Consider the following 20,044-nt stretch of genomic DNA (forward strand, 5'->3'; position numbering starts at 1 on the left):
TGAATTTTGGGATCAGTTTTCTATAAAAAAAAAAAAAACAGCTGAGATTGTGTTTAATCTGTATATCAATTTGGATAATTATCAGTACATATTAGCAGCTATCTTAACAATACTGTCTTCTAATCCAAGAACATGAAACTACCTTCATTTAGGTCTTTAATTTCTTTCAATGATGTTTCATGGTTTTCAGTGTATAGAATTTTCTTAATTTTATTTTCAAATTATTCACTGTTAGTGTACAGAATATAATTGATTTTTGTATAATGATCTTATATCCTGCAACCTTGCTGAACTTGTTTATTAGATTTTTTTTTTTTTTTTGGCAGATTCCTCAGGATTTTCTAAGTAAAAGATTATAACATATATAAATAGAATTATATTATTTCTTTCTCTGCAATTTAGATGTTTTATTATTTCTTGTCCTTGTTTAATGAGTGACCAGATTATTTAGTGAAATCTGTGTTATCCTTAGATTAGTTTACAAGGAAGAATTTTAAGTTGTTTCATCCAATGGCATATGCTACTTTACAAACAATAAGATTTCCATTTTTAGGCAGAAGTTTTCATCCTGTCACAACTACTGAAGATGGTGGTATTCTTTGGGAGGAGAGGCTTAAGTAGATGATCATTAAGACCTTTATATTTTCTGTGATAGTCAAGAACCCTGGTTTAAATGTTGCAATTTTGATATAATTTAGATCACTTTACATCTTATAAGTAAACATTACAAAAAGCTACTTTTCATTTCTAGATGTGTTCACAAAAAAACTGTCAGTGTTTTCCTAGCAAAGAGATCCTCTGAGATTGCCATTTGAAAGTATTTTCCTGAGTAGTCACATATCTGGTAGCTTACTTTATAAACAATTGGGAAAAGGGGTTGCTTTGAAGTTCTATATTCTTCAAGTATCTGATTTAAAATACTAAAATAAAGTCATTCATTTTCAAAAGTTCCTCAATTCTTATTTCAAAACAGAAAAATTTAGTGAAATAATTGAGATTTAAAACTCACCAGAAGAAATCTTGCCAGCACCTTTATAGTCAACAGAAAATGCAGATGTGACTCCATTGGCTGACCCCAGTTCACACATAGGAATTTGATAAGGGGGCCTCAGCTTGATTTCCATCTGCATGTCAGACAGATTTATCTTTGTTGAAAGAGACCTGGGATTATTATATCGCTGCTTGGTCCTCTGAATGAAGTTATCTATGTAAAATAAAAAATAAATTTCCTTGCAGTCATTTGTTAATTAAATCATTTGAGAGTGTGATATTTATGGTCAGTAAATTTTATAGATAAACAGTTTAATTTTTTATTAAAAATTATTCAATTTGTCAGGAATTTTCAATATTATTTCAAATAATATATCAGAGAACCATCAATTTTTACTCCAAAAATTATACTCTAGAAATTAGTAATTATAATTAAACTAAGGGTTTAACACTCCCTGAAGGTATTACATCCACTTCAAGGAACTACAAACAAAAAAACAGCTTTTAATTTTAAACCAAAGTCTTAATTTATAGGAATTCTTATCTCATGAAATATTAAATCTGGATATAATTACACAAGAACACATACTATAAATTACATGTTTTTATAAATATGTTTTCTAATACTGCTTATGCCATAAGAATGTGTGTTTTAAAGAATAAATATTGGGCTGGGTTTGTGGCTCAGTGGTAGAGCGCTCACCTAGCACATGTGAGGCACTGGTTTCGATCCTCAGCACCACATAAAATAAATAAATAAAGTAAAGGTATTGTGTTGATCTACAACTAAAAAAATTTTTTAAAATAATAAATGTAATAAAAACAATAAAAGATATTTCCTAAATATCTTCCAAGTGGAATTTTATTTTTACTATTTGTACCTTGGGGTCTTCCCCCACCCTTCTTGTATATTAGGAGTTGAGCAAGCTACTGCCCACAGCAAATCTAGCCTGCTGTTTTTGCAAATAAAGTTTTATTAGACCATAACTACCCTCATTCATTTATGTATTGCCTATGGCTGCTTTCAAGCTACAATAATAAAGCTAAAGAATTGTGGCAGAGACTGTATAGCCCTTAAAGTCTAAAATATGCACTCTCTGGTCCCTTCCAACAAATGTTTGCCAACCACTATTATACATTAAGCAGCCTATAAAAGATTATCACATAAACACAAAACTCTGAATCTCTAGCTTATATATTTCTCATTGAGAAACTGTCCTCTGGAATTAATTACTTGAACTAATAATCACAATCCCCTTCACAGTTCAAAAACATTTTTTTTAAATAGGCACTCAAATTAGGTAAGAAGTTGCCATAACTTATAGATCATTTACCAAACTATTCCACTAAAAACAAGTTAGCAGAAGTCCCTCTACCCCTGGCCAGTATTATATAAAAAATTGCTTATGAATGGTTGGAGACAGGATAATAAAAAGGTTAAAAAAATCAGGCCCTTACCAAATTCAATGAAACAGTATGGTCTGACAGCAGTATTTGTCTTCATCATGTTATAAGTAGTAATGAACTCCTTCTGAAGCTCATCCAGGAAAGAGAAGGCGAGAACATTTGGGTAATTTTCAGTGCACAACATCATGTAGCTCACTCCCAGAGAGCTAATAAAACTACAGTGTAAAAAACATTGGTTTTAAAATTTCAAATTAAATCAAGGTAATTCGTTGCTTCACAAGACTGGCTCTATACATCATAAACTGTTGCTACAGTGGCAATGAAGGTATTAGCATTTATTATGTATTCCAGCAAAAAAATAAAATAAAATAAAGTAACCAAAATATAATACTATTTTAAGTTGAGGTTTAAAAACAGCAGACAAAAATAATAGAATGTGCTACAGAAGGTGACACACTGTGGTTCTAACATTTCAGTTACTTATCATTCCAGGTAGAAAGCAGGGCAAAGGATATATAAATAATAAGCATTATAGATTCTAAGATCTCTAACCCTTCACAAAGCTAGTAGAAATTAATATATTTGAGTCAAGAACTATTTAAGAGATCCTGATGAAAGTTATCGACATTATTCCCAGAAGGATGCCCAAACAACACAGAACTTTGCACACAATTTCAGAGAAGTCACTGATCTTATGAAGTTGTCACTGACCCCAAGAATCAAATCCTTTACACAATAATGAATTATGAATCATTGGGGGGGATTTATTAGTTCATAACAACAACAAATACATAAAAGGGAGAAAAAGGAAAATTCTTGCTTACAGCACAATGCTGAACACTGACTAGTAAATAAGGAGGTATTGCTATCATTGGGAAAAACTACCATTTTACAACCAACATAGTAAAAATTTAGATCAGGCTTATACAATCATGTATATCTAAGAGGAAATTTTGATGAGCATCAGTATAGTTGAATGGTTTAAAAAAGTCTTCCAGTAGAATATTTATTAGTTCTAAAAGGAAAATATTACATTGTGGAAACTAGACAACATATTAACAAAGTATTCTAACATAACTGATGAGGGGCAGGTGGGCAGAGCACCTCCAAATGTGAAATCCTAAGAAACATCATCTATGTAGTATTTTGAGAATGCATAATCTAAATCTAATCAAAAACAACAGAATGACCAACATTCTATTTTTTAAAGGATGAAGTATATTCTTTAAAAATCTCAATGTTGTAAAAAATATAAAAATTACAAAAATGTTCACAATCAAAGGAGTCTAAAAAACTATGAAAACTAAATGTCTAGTCTACATCCTATGCTAAAGAGAGGGTAAAATGCCATAAAGGACATTTCTGGGGTCAATTGAAAAATTGGAAAACAAGTAGATTAAAGTATGTAATCAATATTAATTTTATTACAACTAATTAATAAATGTGGTTAAAAATATCCCTAATTTTAAAAAATACACATTGAAATTGTTAAGAAGAAAGGGGCATGGTATTTGTAAGTTTCTCTCAAATGGTTCAAAAAAGAACAAATGAGATAGATAAAAAGGTAGATAAAATGCTAACAAAAGATGAATCTGGAAATGGGTATTATTTGTATTTTTTATTCATTATTATTACTCATATTACTTTTCTGTAAGACTGAAATTATTTCGAAATAAATTAAAATTTTTTAAAGTTCTACTTTAAGCATTAAAACATTTAGATTAAGCATGTAAATTTATTAATATATTGAAAAAATTCTAGAATATAGTTTATACCATCCCCCCATATGAATAAGCAAAACACAAATTAAACCTTTTTAATGAGACACTTAAATATCCTTTTATAATACTGTCAATATAACTACTCTAAATCAGGGATGGTAAACATAGCAAGCAGGCTGTTACTCCATACTTGCCTGCCATGCACTGCCCATCTATGACATATCTTCACTGCCAATCCTGATCCTGGAGCACTGGAGCACCTACACACACTTTCTTTCTAATAATGAAGGTGCATAATTTATTATCTTTAAATTTAATGTCTGAAGCAAATATGTTCACAATTCAAATTTTAAAGGAATCATAATGAAAGGGAACACTAAATTAAAATATTTTACCCCTTTCTTTGCTCAGAGATACTCAGCTCTCCTTCTCTCAGGCAATTCATGATTATTAACTTCTTATATATCTTTCTACTGAGAGGTATTGCATATTCAAGTAAATAACTGTGCCTTTGCACGTGTGTGTGAGAACACTTTTTAATAAAAGATCACCCCAGGCATTCAAATGATTTAAGAGTAGACAGGTGAGTTAGCACATGCCTGTAATCCCAGTGGCTCAGGAGGATGAGACAGGAGGATCACAAGTTCAAAGACAGCCTCAGCAAAGAGGCCCTAAGCAACTTAGCAAAACTCTGTCTCAAAATAAAAAGGGATAGGAATGCTCAATGGTTAACCACTGGGTTCAATCCCTGTACCAAAAAAGAAAATGATGTAAGAGTAGCACTTGGACTGGGGATGTGGCTCAAGCGGTAGCGCGCTCACCAGGCATGCGCGGGGCGCTGGGTTCGATCCTCAGCACCATATAAAATAAAAATAAAGATGTTGCGTCCACCAAAAACTGAAAAATAAATATTAAAAAAAATTCTCTCTCTCTCTCTCTCTCTCTTTCTCTCTCTCTCTCTCTCTCTCTCAAAAAAGAGTAGCACTTATTAGTTAATTATCTATTATTAATGATGTGGTATATAGCAGTGATAAAATTATTCTAATCTTATGCTTCTAGAGTAATCTGGAATTCCTTTCTGAAGTTCCAATTAATACAATCATTTTTTTCAATGTTTTTCAAAATACAAATTGTGGCCCATTAGTAGGTCAAATACAAGTTGCAACCCATTAGTATGTCACAAAATTAGTTTAGAAGTGACATTTTCTAATTTATTTTCTTTAAAAATGAAATAGAATTTAATAGAAAATATTTGAATACCATTTCATGAAACTTCTATTCAAGTTTACTATATGTATATATGTAATAGTCACAAATTCAGCTGCATCTCTTCCCAAAGATCACAATCAAAAAATTTAGTCACAAACTTTTCATACATTTTTCTACAAATTAATATTTAAATCAAAGGCCAAAATACAGGTTTCTAAAGTGATTTTTTCCTCCCCCAAAATCTTCATTGTCATTATCAAAATTATTTGACATGTCATTAGACTTCAAATATATACCCCAATAAAATGAATACCTTGAACACAATTGGTGATTGCTTCTATACACTCAGAACTACCAAATGGCTAACTAGAAATTATAGTATTATCCTCAGGAATATGACTGAAATTTTGGTAACCATTTTTCCAAATTGATAAAGAGTGAGCCACAGCAGCTACCTGAAAGTTTATTTTGCTCATGCTAAATTTAACTAGAGAACTGTACATGAAATAAAGGAAATCCTGCTTTTTTGATTGTTAGCATTTACAGGAAGTCTTTATTTTACTATAATTGCATGATACTCTCTGAAAAAGCCATAAAGTGTTTTACATTATTATGGCTTTTCATAGTAAATTCAGCCTTTTAATGCTTTCTTTGAAATAAAAAGAATGTTTCCAAAGTATATACTGGCTCAATTGATTTGCACTCGTAATAAGTAAAACAAAGCAAACAACTAAAAAAAGAAAAGAAAAAAACCTGATTTTTCAAAGGTTACTGGAACAAATTTTGTTCAATACTGGGAATTGAACCCAGGTATGCTCTACCACTGACTACATCCCCAGTCCTTTTGATTTTTTATATTGAGGCAGGGTCTCACTAAGTTACCCAGGCTGGTCTTGAACTTGTGATTCTCCTGCCTCTACCTCTGAGTTGCTGGATTATAGGCATATGCCCCTGCACCCATCTGAGGACTACTTTTGAAGTAGTCTGAAGTCATTACAGACACTGCCACTCCAGCCTGAGAAGCATCAGGAACTCTACATTCTGCACTTGTGATGTTCCCAATCCCATCTCCACTAGCCTTAAATTCTGACCTGGTTAACTCCAACTCATCCCTTACTTTCTTTCTTTCTTTTTTTTTTTTTAATATCTTTGTTTTTATTTGTTTATTTTTATGTGGTGCTGAGGCCGAACCTAAGGCCTCACATCTGTGAGGCAAGCGCTCTTCCACTGAACTACAACCCCAGCCCCTTATCCCTTACTTTCAAAAGTCCTCAGAGCACAAAATCTAAACTGATCTGCCCTGATGGTTACAGCACTGTAGCTATTATTCTTTGTGAACTAGCCCAAGCTGTAATTGTATATGTATGTGTTTTTTGTTGAAATGTCTCTCTCAATCATAAATATGCTCCATGAAAGCAGGATGATTTCTATATTGTTCACCATTGTGTTCTTAGCACCTCGAATATTCTGTGTCTAGAATAAATAAGTGCTCAGTAAATGAGTGAATTAAAGAGTGCAAAAAATGGCATCATTTACTTATTTACCCACTAATTACTTGAATATATCAAGCATAGATAACTGTACAATCCTGTGTTATTTACACAAAGCCGAAGCTCAATAAACACTAGAATAATTGACAGAAGAGAGTACTATTTTACCTACTCTTCTGGTCACTGTTCCCCAGAAGGTTTCAGGGTCCAGGTCAGTGACCCTTCAACATATCCTAAGCAAGGAGTATTCTCAGAGGCCATGGAGATTTACTCACTTCTGCAGTGAGTACTCCCAGATGGCTTCACAGTTCTAGCAGACCTCTCTTTTCTCCCTTTATCACTGTTACTACGTATGCGTATGTGTACACTGCACATATGCACATGCTTGTAAGTACACACACACACACACATCCCTCTTTTCTCCAACTTGAGTATAATTTTTTATATTGCCATCCTTTTATTCCTAATTTATTCTAATTTCTTAAAAAAAAATTAATCCCCTTATACTTATGGGCTTTAGTGCCAATGGGGTTTGGCCTTTCTAGACACCACCTTTCCCGTGGCCAAGAAATTTATCCAATCTCATAACATCTTACATTGGCACTTACATTGCTTCTTTATATTCTTCCAGGACCAAGTGCATCCTGAACAAGTGGGACTGGTAAAAGTCCAACCTCTAGACAGGGATTTACTCCTTCTAATTACTTTGTTAAACAGCTAATTCTATCAAATGTTTAAGTTATATCACAAATGATTCCTAAAGTCCAACAAAAATAATAAATGGTTTTAGACATTAAACTTTTCTGATAACTAATTTTATATACAAACTGTCAAAGAAATTTTAACACCACCAATCAAACATTGAATTACATTACACCAAACTAATACTTAGTAAAAACAATGATTTTCCTCTCAACAGATCACAGAACATCTAGCACAGGTCTAGCATTCTACTTTAAATCTTTGCTGTCAAAGACAAGCTTCCTACCTGCCAGGAAGCTGCAATGCAATTACCAAGGACTTGAAACAATGATAGAAAATAAGAAAAAAAATGCATTTTACAGCATGCCCAATGACAAAATATATAGCAAACTATTTGTAAACTGACAGTAATAATTCATATTTTCATCATATATGACATACAATTTTCATTCTACAATTGTACCATTACACATAGAAAAATCTGTTCATCCTTTGTGGCCACATTTGCCCAGTGAATAGTTTTCCTGGGTGCACATTCTCTAGTAGGATGTGAAATCTTTAATCTACTGTTAAAATTGCTAAGAAAATTATTTCTTCCACACTGAATTCCACTAAAATAAAATGTTTATAAACTTTTAAATATTAAATTAAAAGGGTTGATATTATGAAAGTGAGCATGTCATATGGTTTTTATTACCACCAAAAATGTTCAACAGGAAATAAGTAGAAAACAATAATTCTGTTATTTGTCAGTGGGACGATAAGGAGATAAGAACCAGAAAGAGAGCTCAGTAACACTGGCTTTGTTCAACACTAAATCAGAAGCTCTACGTTTCTCTCACTTATTCCTTTTATATGCCCAACTTTCAATTACCCTCTAATAATGACCAGCATATCATGTACAAAAGTGTCCCATGAATAAAAAAATCCATTTAAACCTCATTAAATACAAAACAGCATTAATATGCAATATTCCAGGTAACTGCAACTTCTAACAGAATGCTAAAGGAAAAGGTGAGATAGTTTTAAGGAGCTAAAGGTGATTACACCAGAGACTTGGATAAAAAACAGACTAAGCAAATTTTGCCTTTGACACCTTTCATTTCCTTTCCTGTAGAATTAATCTATCCCCTGGTTCACCCTTTTTCACTACCCTAACACCACCACACCCCAGGAAAGATTCTAACTTTTTTAGATAATTGATCACAAATAATCATTATATCACCAAAGTTTATTGCACCTAGATCTCTCTTCCCCACAGAAACTGTATTGAAAGAGTAATTAGGTTCTTAGGCAAGTTCACAAGAGCCTATTTAACACATATGGTGCTGAAAAGCTATGTGTTTTGTCATAATAAATAGTAAAAGAGTATTGAGACAAATTAGGAAAGTAGGATACACAGGTTCTCTCCTTGCCCCAAATGGCTTGGTAGCCACTGGAGGTTTGTATTCCCCTCTCACAACCTCTTTACCTGCCAAAGTTCTAGTCTCCAACAAGGTAATGTTGTCCCACTAAATTTAGGCTTAATGTATATTCTACTCCTCATTATTTCTCAAAATAAATAAATATATAAATAGGAGAGGATATTTCACTTATTTCTTTTACCTGGTTAATTTCTTTCTTCACAATAATTGAAAATAATTAGAATTAGGAATGCTCACTGTCAAGAAAGGGGTTAAAGGTAAAGGGCAGCAACTTTTTTTTTAATCAAATATGTGATTCCTGCAGTTCAGATATAGAATTTATTAGATTTATACTTCAAAAGAATTTCTTTATATCCCTAAGTCTCATCTACTTTATCTATAAAATAGAACTATCATGACTAAATACCCAGCATCCCTTTGGGGAATTTCCTCCAACCCCACCACCTATTCTACATAGCTTTAGAAAATCTGCCCATCAAAGGGCTGAGTGTGACCAACTAAAGAGTACTTCATCCCCTCGAACCACAATGATTAGTCCAAAACTGGGCCATGACAACAAGCAAAGCCAAACTGAAGTTTTGTTCTTGAAACATGGAGGGAGTAGTTTTTTGGTGGGACAGAAGTAAACCTGGAATTAACTGTGCAAGTGTTTTCCTGTCTGTGAATACCTATCTGAAAAAACAAGAGACTGTGGAAATAAAAGATTGCTGATTGGAACATCTGATAAATGCCACCCCAATCTTTCACAATACATTTTTTTCTTTTGGCTCACTGCATTTTTATTTTTAATGGCCTAAAAAACCAGATACCGCTTAATATTTAACAATGGAGAAATGAGCAAATAAACAATGGAGAAATGAGTAGAAAAATCATTGCACAGCTTTTATAAGTTTTTAATTTAAAAGTAAAATAACTGTATAAAACTGTATCAAGAACAATCTCTGCTACATTAAAAAACTCATCAGAGAAAAAAACTGGAAGGAAATATGCTAAGATAGTAATGATGTTTGAGTGTGGGATTATGAGTGATTTACTTTCTTTTAACTTTCTTGTATGTATACAACCAGAATAGTTAACTTGTATCACCTTGAGGAGTCTTTCTCCTTTGCCTAAATATGTATTCCATCAAAATTGGGGGAAGAATAAAGCAAAAATACTGAACACAATACTTTTTTTTCCTTTAAGCTTATATGAATTGTACATCTGCCCCCAGCAATGAGAAAGAGCTCTATTTATTAGCCATTCACAGAACTGTTGCAAAGCTTAATGATCATTGCAGATACTTAATAATTTGGTTATTGTTGAAGTTGTTACTTCTGTAATCAGAAAGTATCATCAAAGGGTAAAAAGAAAGCCCTGCTAGAGACTAAACTAAAAGAAAAATAGGCTTAAAATAGCATTTTTGGCTGGAGGTGGCAGTTTGGGGACAAATAAAAAGTGACCCCTCGGGCAAGGAGAGAATCTAGGTGGTTCACAGCCATTATCAGACTTCAAGTGAACAGGCAATGAAAGAATTAACAAATTGTATTTCTTGCACTAAAATTCACAATAAGGTATGACTGACCTCCCAAATGGTATTTGTCTTTTCATAAAATCAATGTCTTTATGTTAAAAGACATCTCAAAATGTACAACTATCATTTTCAAACCCCGAAAAATCAATCACAAAATTTTAAGATCTCAGATGACACAACTTAATTTTCAAATGTTTACCATTAATGCATTAGCCATTGTTTTTTAAGTAATGAAATAAATTTATTCATTAAATATTTATTACAACTTCAGGAAAGTAGTCTTCCACCTATGAAACAGATGATTTTAAAATTTCTTATAAACAGAATCATAATATTGCCAAGGAATGTGAAAAGAAATCACAAAAATGGATATCCCTACACTCCACTCAACTCTGCCCAATCAACAAGATTTCTCCAAAGTTGAAACCTTTTGGAAAAAATGAAGACTTAATTCCATGACACTCTGAACACTGTCAAACTCCCAAAACAACCATCCCTCATTTAGCAGCTATGACAGCTATGACACCATGCAAGACACTGTGCTAGCAAAAGCCATGCTCTAGGGATTGTGTGCCACTAGCTGAAATGAAGTGCCCAGCCACTATGCTCAGATAAAATACATCATTTTCCCAACACACAAGAGAAGAAAATTAAAAGAATTTTTTTTAAATGTTACTAATTTCCTATTTTTTCTCTCTCAAAATTCTGGTCTTTTTCTGTCATGACAACTCGACTCTAATGTGAGGTATCATCTGATTTAGCATATAAATATACATTTAGTTACTAAGGTGCCTCAATTTCTATAGAAATTTGAAAACCATGATGCTAAAAGATGAGGAATTAAAAACAGTATAGGCCATGACAGGTCAATTTCCTCAATGAGCTACAACCCAGTTAGAGCAAATAATGAATTTAAATTTTTAAAAAAATTTTTTTAGTAGTAGATGGAAACAATATCTTACTTCATTTTTATGTGGTGCTAAGGATTGAACCCAGTGCTTCACACATGCTAGACAAGCACTCTACCACTGAGCCACAACTCGAGCCCTGAATTTAAAATTTTAAAACAAAATTTAACAAATGACAAAAAAAAAAACCCAAACAAGTTCTACATGTAACCTGTGAAGGGAATGAGATCATAAGAGAAATGTAACACTAGTAATGAGGAAGAAGGTGATTAAGAAATAGGCTATAAAATAGGCTTGGGAGGGAAGAGAAGCAATTACTGGGACCAGAAGAGACCCAGATATAGCCTGTGGTAGTTTTAGGCTGTGCTACAATGTTGCTACTATAGATCCCATGAGTTTTAACTGGCAAACTCCTGGTAGTTAGTTGCTCTGAGAATTTTAAAAGTCAGGTAACAAATAAATTGCCAGTTTTATATATTTCAGACTAAATTCATTGTCATATACTGTGAAAATCTCAATAAAAACCAAGACTCTTATCAATGATAGAAAATATATGAAATCCAGAGTCTTATCAGCAACTAGTTCCTTGTAAGGAACTTGTTTTCCAATCCTTTTTGAAAGCTTGGCTATAAAAACAACATACACAGAGGTTTTTTTGTGCATGGTTGTAAAAAGTTATGCAATCTAATCTTTTAGATATCTCGGAACTATATTCTTGGATCAGTTCAGATTAGACGTCTGCCAATTTATCCCACTCCTAAACTCTCTCAAAAAAACCTTCTTCATGCACCATACCATTTGCTTATACTAGGAAGATATAAAAATCATTAAAAGCTCACTAATATGGCTACTGGATGACATAATGACTACTATTTCGTATAACTTTAGAACATGATTATTGCCTGGAACAAGTTTTTCTAAACTAATCAAACCTTAATTTCTCTTGCAACCACTTTAACTTCATTAAAATGACAACCACTAGGCAAGTGATTCTAATGAAACAAATTGAAGTCTTACTTAATGTTATAATGTCCAGTTTTCAGTGTACATCTATCAGGAAGTTGAGCAAGTTTCCTTGAAAGCATTTTAAAATACTTTCTGCACTCCTGCATTCCTGTGCTTTGTTCATAATCAGTAGAAGCAGAAAGTGGCAGTCCATCTCTGACACGAATGACAGAGGCAGATAAAATCACAGACATTTCAACCGACAGAGAAGACCTAAAACAAATTGAACAACCTGGGTTAGATAAAAATTAGAGTCAGCTGATAAACATATGCAAAAGCATTTAACTCACTAGTAATCAAAGAATACTAATTAGGACTAGGGATGTGGTAGAACACTTGCCTAGCATGTGCGAGGTCCTGGATTCAATTCCCAGCACTGCAAAACGAAAAAAAAAATACTAATTAAAACAATGATATATAATACTTTACTTAACAAATTAGTTTTTAAAAAATTAATCATTAATCATTGCTTCTATCTGGCATTCTCATATAAATATACAGGTGAAAGTAAAAACTGGCATAAATATCATTCTCAAAATAATTTGGCAATGTTTGACAAGGGTTTTAATGCATTTATACACTTGACCTCAATAAATTTTACTATATAACCTATCCTGAGGAAAATAATTAGAAATCCAGATAAAATTTTAAACAGAAAGACATTCTTCCACTCAAATAACTGAAAACAACCTAAAATTTTACAACAGTATAATGGTTAAGTAAATTATAGTATACCCATATAGCAAATATAGTCTAGTAACTAAAAGTTACTGCTGTGAACAAAGGTTTACTAATGTACTAAAATGCTGATATATTAAATAAAGAAAAAAAGCAGGATAAAAAATGCATATTTTTTTCACAAAGATAAAAAGAAGGAAAAGGGAGGGGGAAATGAAGAGAGAGACACAGGAAAGATGCCAAAATTAGAATAACGCTAATGTCCAAGAAAGAGTATTATGGGGATTTGTTCTATAATTTCCTACATATTCATAAAAGGGACATATATTACCTTCATAATCAGAAAATAATTTTTATTTAACATAAATCCTAAAGCTTAAGGAATACTGGTTTTCATGTTCTCAATCCTTTTTACCAAAAAGTAAATCCTAATAGTCTCTTTTATTAGATTCTGGTCATGCTTTACAAAAACAAATAAAGCATTTTACAGATCTGAGTCTGAAAGAAACTGGGTAAATAGTCAAACTTTGATAAAACACATTGTAGTTCTCAAACTTTAGCTTGTGTAAGAAGTTGGAAGTCTAGTTATATAGATTACTAGGCCCACTCCCAAAGAATTCTGATCACTGACTGTGGGTGGGTTTGGGAATCTTCAATTTTAACTAATTCCCAAGGTAATTACTATTCTTGTTAAGAGCCATACTTTGAAAATTGCTGAATTATACTTAACATATGCTTGGGAAGTATCATCACATGCCTCATTTAATCTATCAATCAAACTATCCATTCCTAGGCTGTCCTGCTTAAATTTCATTTTGGCAAAAGAAAAATAAATTCCTGATTTTTTAAAGACAAAAACTCAATTTAAACCTGCTCGTTCTTTTCTTCCACCTTTATTTATTTGTTTAGCCTTTCTATGTTAGCTATATCTTTCTTAATTAGAGTCAGAAGAAGAAAATTGCACCAAAATCTAAAGCCATTGCATGTCTAACATTGTTAATTAAAAAAATTAATGAATTAAAACATGTCTACCACCTGAGATTAAGTGATAACTTCTCTGTCAAGCCATCAGAGTGCTTCTTTACTAGCAGTAGAGGCTAGTGGTAAAAAGTCAAAAACGTGATCTGTCTCAGAGACTAAACTAATCTCTACCTGTCCACTTCAGTTAGGTCAATATTATCCCATTCCAAAAATGAAAAAACAGCAACACATCAAAAACTGAACAGAAAACCAATTGGTATAGTTTAGAAATCAGGAATTGACAGTTTTCATTGCTGTAGGAAATCCAAATCTGACTGCCCCATCCATAGTGGCAACTGATCTGACAATAAGAATTAATCCAATAAAGCTAATGTATTAAACTGACTACTTTCTTTTCTCTTTTCATGAGAAAAGGGGAGTAATCTCTAGGTATTAATATGTCATTACCCTTTAACGTTTTTCTCCTATAATAACTTACAAGGAAAAAAACAGAAATAAATAAAACCTAACTTTTTACTACAGTGAAATCTTCAAACTAAAGCCCCAGTGTTTCATATAAAAATCAGCATTTTTTTTCCAGTTTCTTTTTTTCTCCTAAAAGCAGTATCAAGAGAAAGCTAGGCCAGGTAAGCCAGGTATGATGGCACATGCCTTTAATCCCAGTCACTTAGGAGGCTGAGGCAAGAGAATGGCAAGTTTGAGGCTAGCCTCAGAAACTTAGAGAGGCCATAAGCAATTTAATAAGACCATCTACTCTTGGAAGACAGAAAGATATGATTCATTCCTAAAACATATACTGAGAAAACTTGTTCTTATCAACTTATAAATTCTACTCATGGAATAAATATTTATAGAGTATCTACTGTATGCTAGGGATTATGCCAGACATTTGGAATACATCATCCCTACCATCAAGAAACATCCTCCAAATAGAGAAATTCAGATAAAAAGAACAAATACAACACAGGCTTTACTGACCACCAGTTTATTAAATGGAAATTTTTAGTTAAACTTGCATTTCAATATTTCTAATACACACTTTGGGTTGGTAACTTAAAACAGAACATAGTAGTTATATTCCTGCCAAAATCCTTGAAAGGTTGTTAGAGGACCATTTTCATTTATCAGTAAAATAGGATTATTCCTAAGGAAAAACCAAATAAATCTCTTTTTCCCAGAGTAATGTGATCTAGAATCCAGAGCAGCTGAATTTAAGGAAACTGAGATGATGCTGGGAACAATGGCTCATGCCTGTGATCCCAGCAAATGGGGAGGCTGAGGCAGGAGGATCACAAGATGAAGGCCACCTCAGCAACTTAGTGAGTCTCTCTCTGAAAATAAAAAATAAAAGAGACTGGGTTTATAGCTCAGTGGTAAAGTGCTCCTGGGTTCCATTCACAGTAGGAAAAAAGACAGAGAAAGAAAAAAAAAAAAGAAGAAGAAGAAACTGAGCTGTCCAATGAACAATGCCAGGCTTAACTAATTTGTACAGACTCCAATTACCTTAGGATAAGCAGCAGTGTCTCCTCTATTAACTCAACAAACATAACCCCCTTTTTTTCCCCTTTGTATTCTTACTGTAGTTTATTTTAAAACAAACAAAACCAAAACTCCAATGTTATTTGAACTATGCTAGTAGTAAAAGGAATCTGCTTATATCAAGGCCAAGCTAGGATTAGAGTCCAGGGAGGGTCATGGTTGATAAAACCAATGAAGAACCAATGGAACTAAGAAAAGCAAAAGGTTACAATAGGGCTGGGGTTGTAGCTCAGTGGTAGAGTGCTCGCCTCGTACGTGGAAGGCACTGGGTTCAATTCTCAGCACCACATAAAAATAATAATAAAGGTATTGTGTGCATCTAAAACAAAAAAAAAAATAAAAAAACAATAAAACCAATGATGTTTAAAAAAAAAAAAAAGGTTACAACAATTGCATGGGAAGCTTTGAGAGAAGTTTTTATTTTAGCAAGGCCACAAATAAACTGTTAAGCCGCTGGTCCATTTTTCCTCACACTTAACAAAGAAAAATATTACATCTGCCTTTAGATCCCAGAAAATTCATATACTATCCGAGTACTCAACCGTATTTCCTTTTCTTTCCCCAACAGCAACTACTGGAAGGAAAAGTCCAAATTAGACTCTATGTAGATGTGTAAAGGCTGGGAAAAATAAACTCCCACAATGCCAAATGACTAAATGGTTTGCAACCATCCCAAGAAAACAAGATGCTGACTCCTCTCCTTCAGCTTATGAGGTAATGATTATAGGCTCAAGGTATCAGGAAGGTATTGCTCAAAAAGCATCAAACATGAGTAATTTGGGGTTTTGATTTTTGGTTTTCTAGTACTAAGGCTCAAATCCAGGGATACCACTGAGTTACACCCTAAACCCTCACTGCCTCTTTAAAGATAAAAAACATTTTATATAAAAGTCACTTTTAGTTCATCATTTACCAAACTTTCGTCACCTAAGCACCACTTTCAGGATATTTACCTTATCTGTATCCCACCTGTACTAATACTATATTTACTAAATATTAGTCTTTCAACTGACTTTTGCCCCATATTTTTAAACAATAACATCTGTGAAATCAGTTTTTTTTAAAGAGAGAATTTTTTAATATTTATTTTTTAGTTTTCGGCATACACAACATCTTTGTTCGTATGTGGTGCTGAGGATCGAACCCAGGCCGCATGCATGCCAGGCGAGCACGCTACTGCTTGAGCCACATCCCCAGCCCTGAAATCAGTTTTGAGTCATCAGGTTTTTCTCCCTATTTTAATTAAGAAGAAATATTTTTGTTTCATTTAAATATGGGTGTATGAAAACTTTGGAAGAATTATTTTTTGAATGTCCATCTGCTTATCCAATTATCTTATGTATGTGATGGTACCAAAGTTTGAGAAACACTAACATGATAGACATTAATTTATTAAAAGTACTAGCTGAGTCAAGCATGGTGGCACACACCTATTATTCCAACAGCTCAGGAGGCTCAGGATGGGAGATTGCAGGTTTGAAGCCAGCCTCAGCAACTTACACTGAAAGCAACCTAGTGAGACCTGATCACAAAACTAAAAAAAAGAAAAAGAACTGGGCATGTGGCTCTGTGGTTAAGTGCCCTTGGGTTCAATCCCCAGTAACAAAAATAGTACTATCTGAGGTCTGTGTACTTAAGGAGTTTAATGTGGGGATTGGCTACGTAACTGTGAGGCACAGATGGGCAGAATGATTTAACTTAATTGGCTATATTAACTGTGATACACAGGGTGGGAGCAGAATAAAAAGAGGGTAAGGGGAGAAAGTACCAAGGTATCAGAATTTATTCTGTTGCTTTGCCTGTGCCCCTACCTCATGAGCAGTCTCAGATACTAATTACAAGTGCTTACACTGCATAGTGTGTATAAGACCTCAGGCTCCTCAACAGATTATACCCATATCTGGTAACAGGGGACCCAACATACGAGCAAATGTGTCCATGCCCAACATTTGTACAGCTCCACATAGTTCACATATACACAGGCATAACTTTCATTTTATAGATGACAAAACTGCACCTCACTTTTTTTATTTTTTATTTTTGGTTGTCAGTGGACTTTTATTTTATTTCTTTATATGTGGTGCTGAGAATCAAACCCAGTGCCTCACACATGCTAGGCAAGCACTCTACCACTAAGCCATAACCCCAGGCCACTGCAGCACACTTTATCAGGTGCTAGCATATAGCAGAAATAGTATTTAAACCTAAGTTTCTAACATCTTTACATTATTGTTCTATATAAATCTCCCCAAACCAACAAGGGATAAAAGAGAGAGAGAGAGAGAGAGAGAGAGAGAGAGAGAGAGAGAGAGAGAGAGAGTTAAAAGAACCTATCTAGCTGCTCATTTTGTAATAATAATAAAAAAATAACAGCCTATGCTTTCTTCAAAAGGCAGTAGAACACAGTACTTAAAAGATCAGGCTCTGGTTCAAATCCAGGCTCTATCACATTCTAGCCATGTAACCTTGGGCAAACTTTGTCTTTCTAAATCTAAATTTCCTCACCTGTAAACTGATAGTCTATCTCTAACAACATCTACCTCACAGAATCATGTAAAGCACCTGACATTTGTAAAATACTAAAAGTACTACATTATGTATTTGCTATTCTTACTACTTACTGATTACCCTCTATGAAATAGGCACTTTCTATATGTTACCTCATTTAGGCCTTCCAAAAACTGTGAGGTGGGTATTATTAGTTCCATTTTACCTTTGAGGAAACTCAACCCAGAAAGTTTAAGCATTTTTTGTTAATCCCTACACTAGTAAGTAGGGGTTTGAGTGTGAAAAATTCTCACAACTCTGAGACATTGCTCGTAAATATACTGAAACTTCTTACATGTAGAAAACGGTCACAAGCACTTCTAGGTTTCTTTCATACATCAACATAAACTACTCAAGTTTTAATCAGTTACACATCAAAAACAAAACAACATTCAAACACACACACACACACACACACACACACAAATGATGTGATCTTTCTCAGCACAGCAAACGCCCAGATGTCCCATCAACTTAGGGCATGGTCACAGGTGGCAGATTCAAATTCTAAACAATGTACGAGAAAGTGTAGATACAGTGTAGGTACTGTTCAGGTACTGCCTACTCCTTACAATCTTGGCATATGAGCAAATATCAGAAACATGGAATGTGATTCAGAGTTATATATTCAGTTATTCCACCTATCAGTACCCTGTCACGTCCCAGTGTAGTAGCTGAAGACTTGGCTCTGGGCTGGGCTTTAGCTTATCTGAATAGGCATAAGAGAGGGTAGTTCAGAAGCTCTCCACCTGCCCAGGTGGATGTTCCGATCCAGGGGACTAAGCAGCAAAAGAAAGGTGTAAAGCTGTTTTCACGGGCAGAGAGATTCAAACCAGCTCCGACTCGGCCTTCTATTTCCAATACCTCCACTTTTGAACCAATTGCTAAGGTCTGCCACCTCGTTCCCAAAGTGCCATCAACAAGGCCTCAATGGGTTTCTGGGAGCCAACATGGGAAGCCTTTAGCCTTTAGGTTCAAAACTCATTCAAACCCCACAAAAGGCAAAGTAAGCCACCGGTTCAAGTCCTATCCTGCCTAAAAGAAAGAGGAAATGCCACCTCAAGCCGTCTCGGGCCATCTAACAGCCTAGATGTGTTAGACATTTGGGGCCAGGGAGTCCCTACCACCACCTGCTGACAGCCCAAGGCGACCGTCTTTCCCCATGAGAAGCCACTCTCCGGGCTGCCCCGGGGCAGGCCTGACAGGGAGCAACCGCCGCCCGCGCGGCCCACAGACCCAAGGTGCAGTGAGGACCAGGACCCTGCATCCCCGCCCCTCCAGAGACATTCCGGCTTCCACCCGTGGCACGGCTTCGGTTCCTGATGGGGGCAGGCCGTGGTGGAAAGAGAGAACAAAGGGAGCCGCCAGGGGTCCGAGCTACTCTGAGCAGCTAGCGAAGAGGACTGGCAGGAGCCGGGCCGTACCTGTCGAGCCGGGACCAGCAGCTCCGAGTGACGTGCCACGCAGTGCATTGTGGGACCGGGAGTGGCCTCTCGGCGGGGCAATCCCGAGTCCAACGTGGCTGGCGCCAGCGGAGTTAAGCCCCACCCCCGCACCCGGCACGCCCGGGCCAATCAGAATCCGTGGGAAGCACTTGCCAACCCGCCCACTTCCGGGACCTGCCTTAGTCCCGCCCGCTCCAGGAGAGATCCCCAGCCTGTTGTGCACCTGCGCCGGCAGATTACCTAATCCTCTGAGAGAAGAACTATGTTGTCCCTCGGAAACAAAGCTAATATTCCCTCCCTGCCCTTCTATATCTAGAGGTAGTTTGTTTCTGACACGCAAACCTAAAGCAAGAGCTTATACGAGGGACAGGGAGAAAAGCACTCTCTGGATGAGCAAAGAAAGGACCTGCTCCAGTCTACCATACGACACTGGAAAGAATCTAACCATGGCAGAGAAGTGCCAATTGCTGACCCCATACCCTCTT

At 35.0% G+C, this 20,044-nt stretch overlaps 1 protein-coding gene across 2 annotated transcripts in view; it reads right to left on the minus strand.

Annotated features, from left to right (window-relative positions):
- The window catches only part of Sec22a (SEC22 homolog A, vesicle trafficking protein), an 81,494-nt gene extending 61,904 nt beyond the window's left edge, over positions 1-19,590 (minus strand). Inside the window, exons 1-5 of one of the 2 annotated variants that reach the window (XM_027936185.2) lie at positions 19,539-19,590; positions 12,710-12,745; positions 12,382-12,582; positions 2,449-2,612; positions 1,010-1,204 (exon numbers count right to left, since the gene is read on the minus strand). In XM_027936185.2, coding sequence (XP_027791986.1) covers positions 1,010-1,204; positions 2,449-2,612; positions 12,382-12,563 — 541 coding nt within the window. In that variant the 5' untranslated portion in view covers positions 12,564-12,582; positions 12,710-12,745; positions 19,539-19,590. Of the gene's footprint in view, positions 1-1,009; positions 1,205-2,448; positions 2,613-12,381; positions 12,583-12,659; positions 12,746-19,538 lie in introns of those variants that run through there. The other variant, XM_071615277.1, reaches the window with a different exon arrangement.
- Positions 19,591-20,044: the final 454 nt, after the last annotated feature.

Source organism: Marmota flaviventris, chromosome 8, assembly GCF_047511675.1.
Source record: "Marmota flaviventris isolate mMarFla1 chromosome 8, mMarFla1.hap1, whole genome shotgun sequence".
In the NCBI taxonomy this organism is placed as follows: Eukaryota; Metazoa; Chordata; class Mammalia; order Rodentia; family Sciuridae; genus Marmota; species Marmota flaviventris.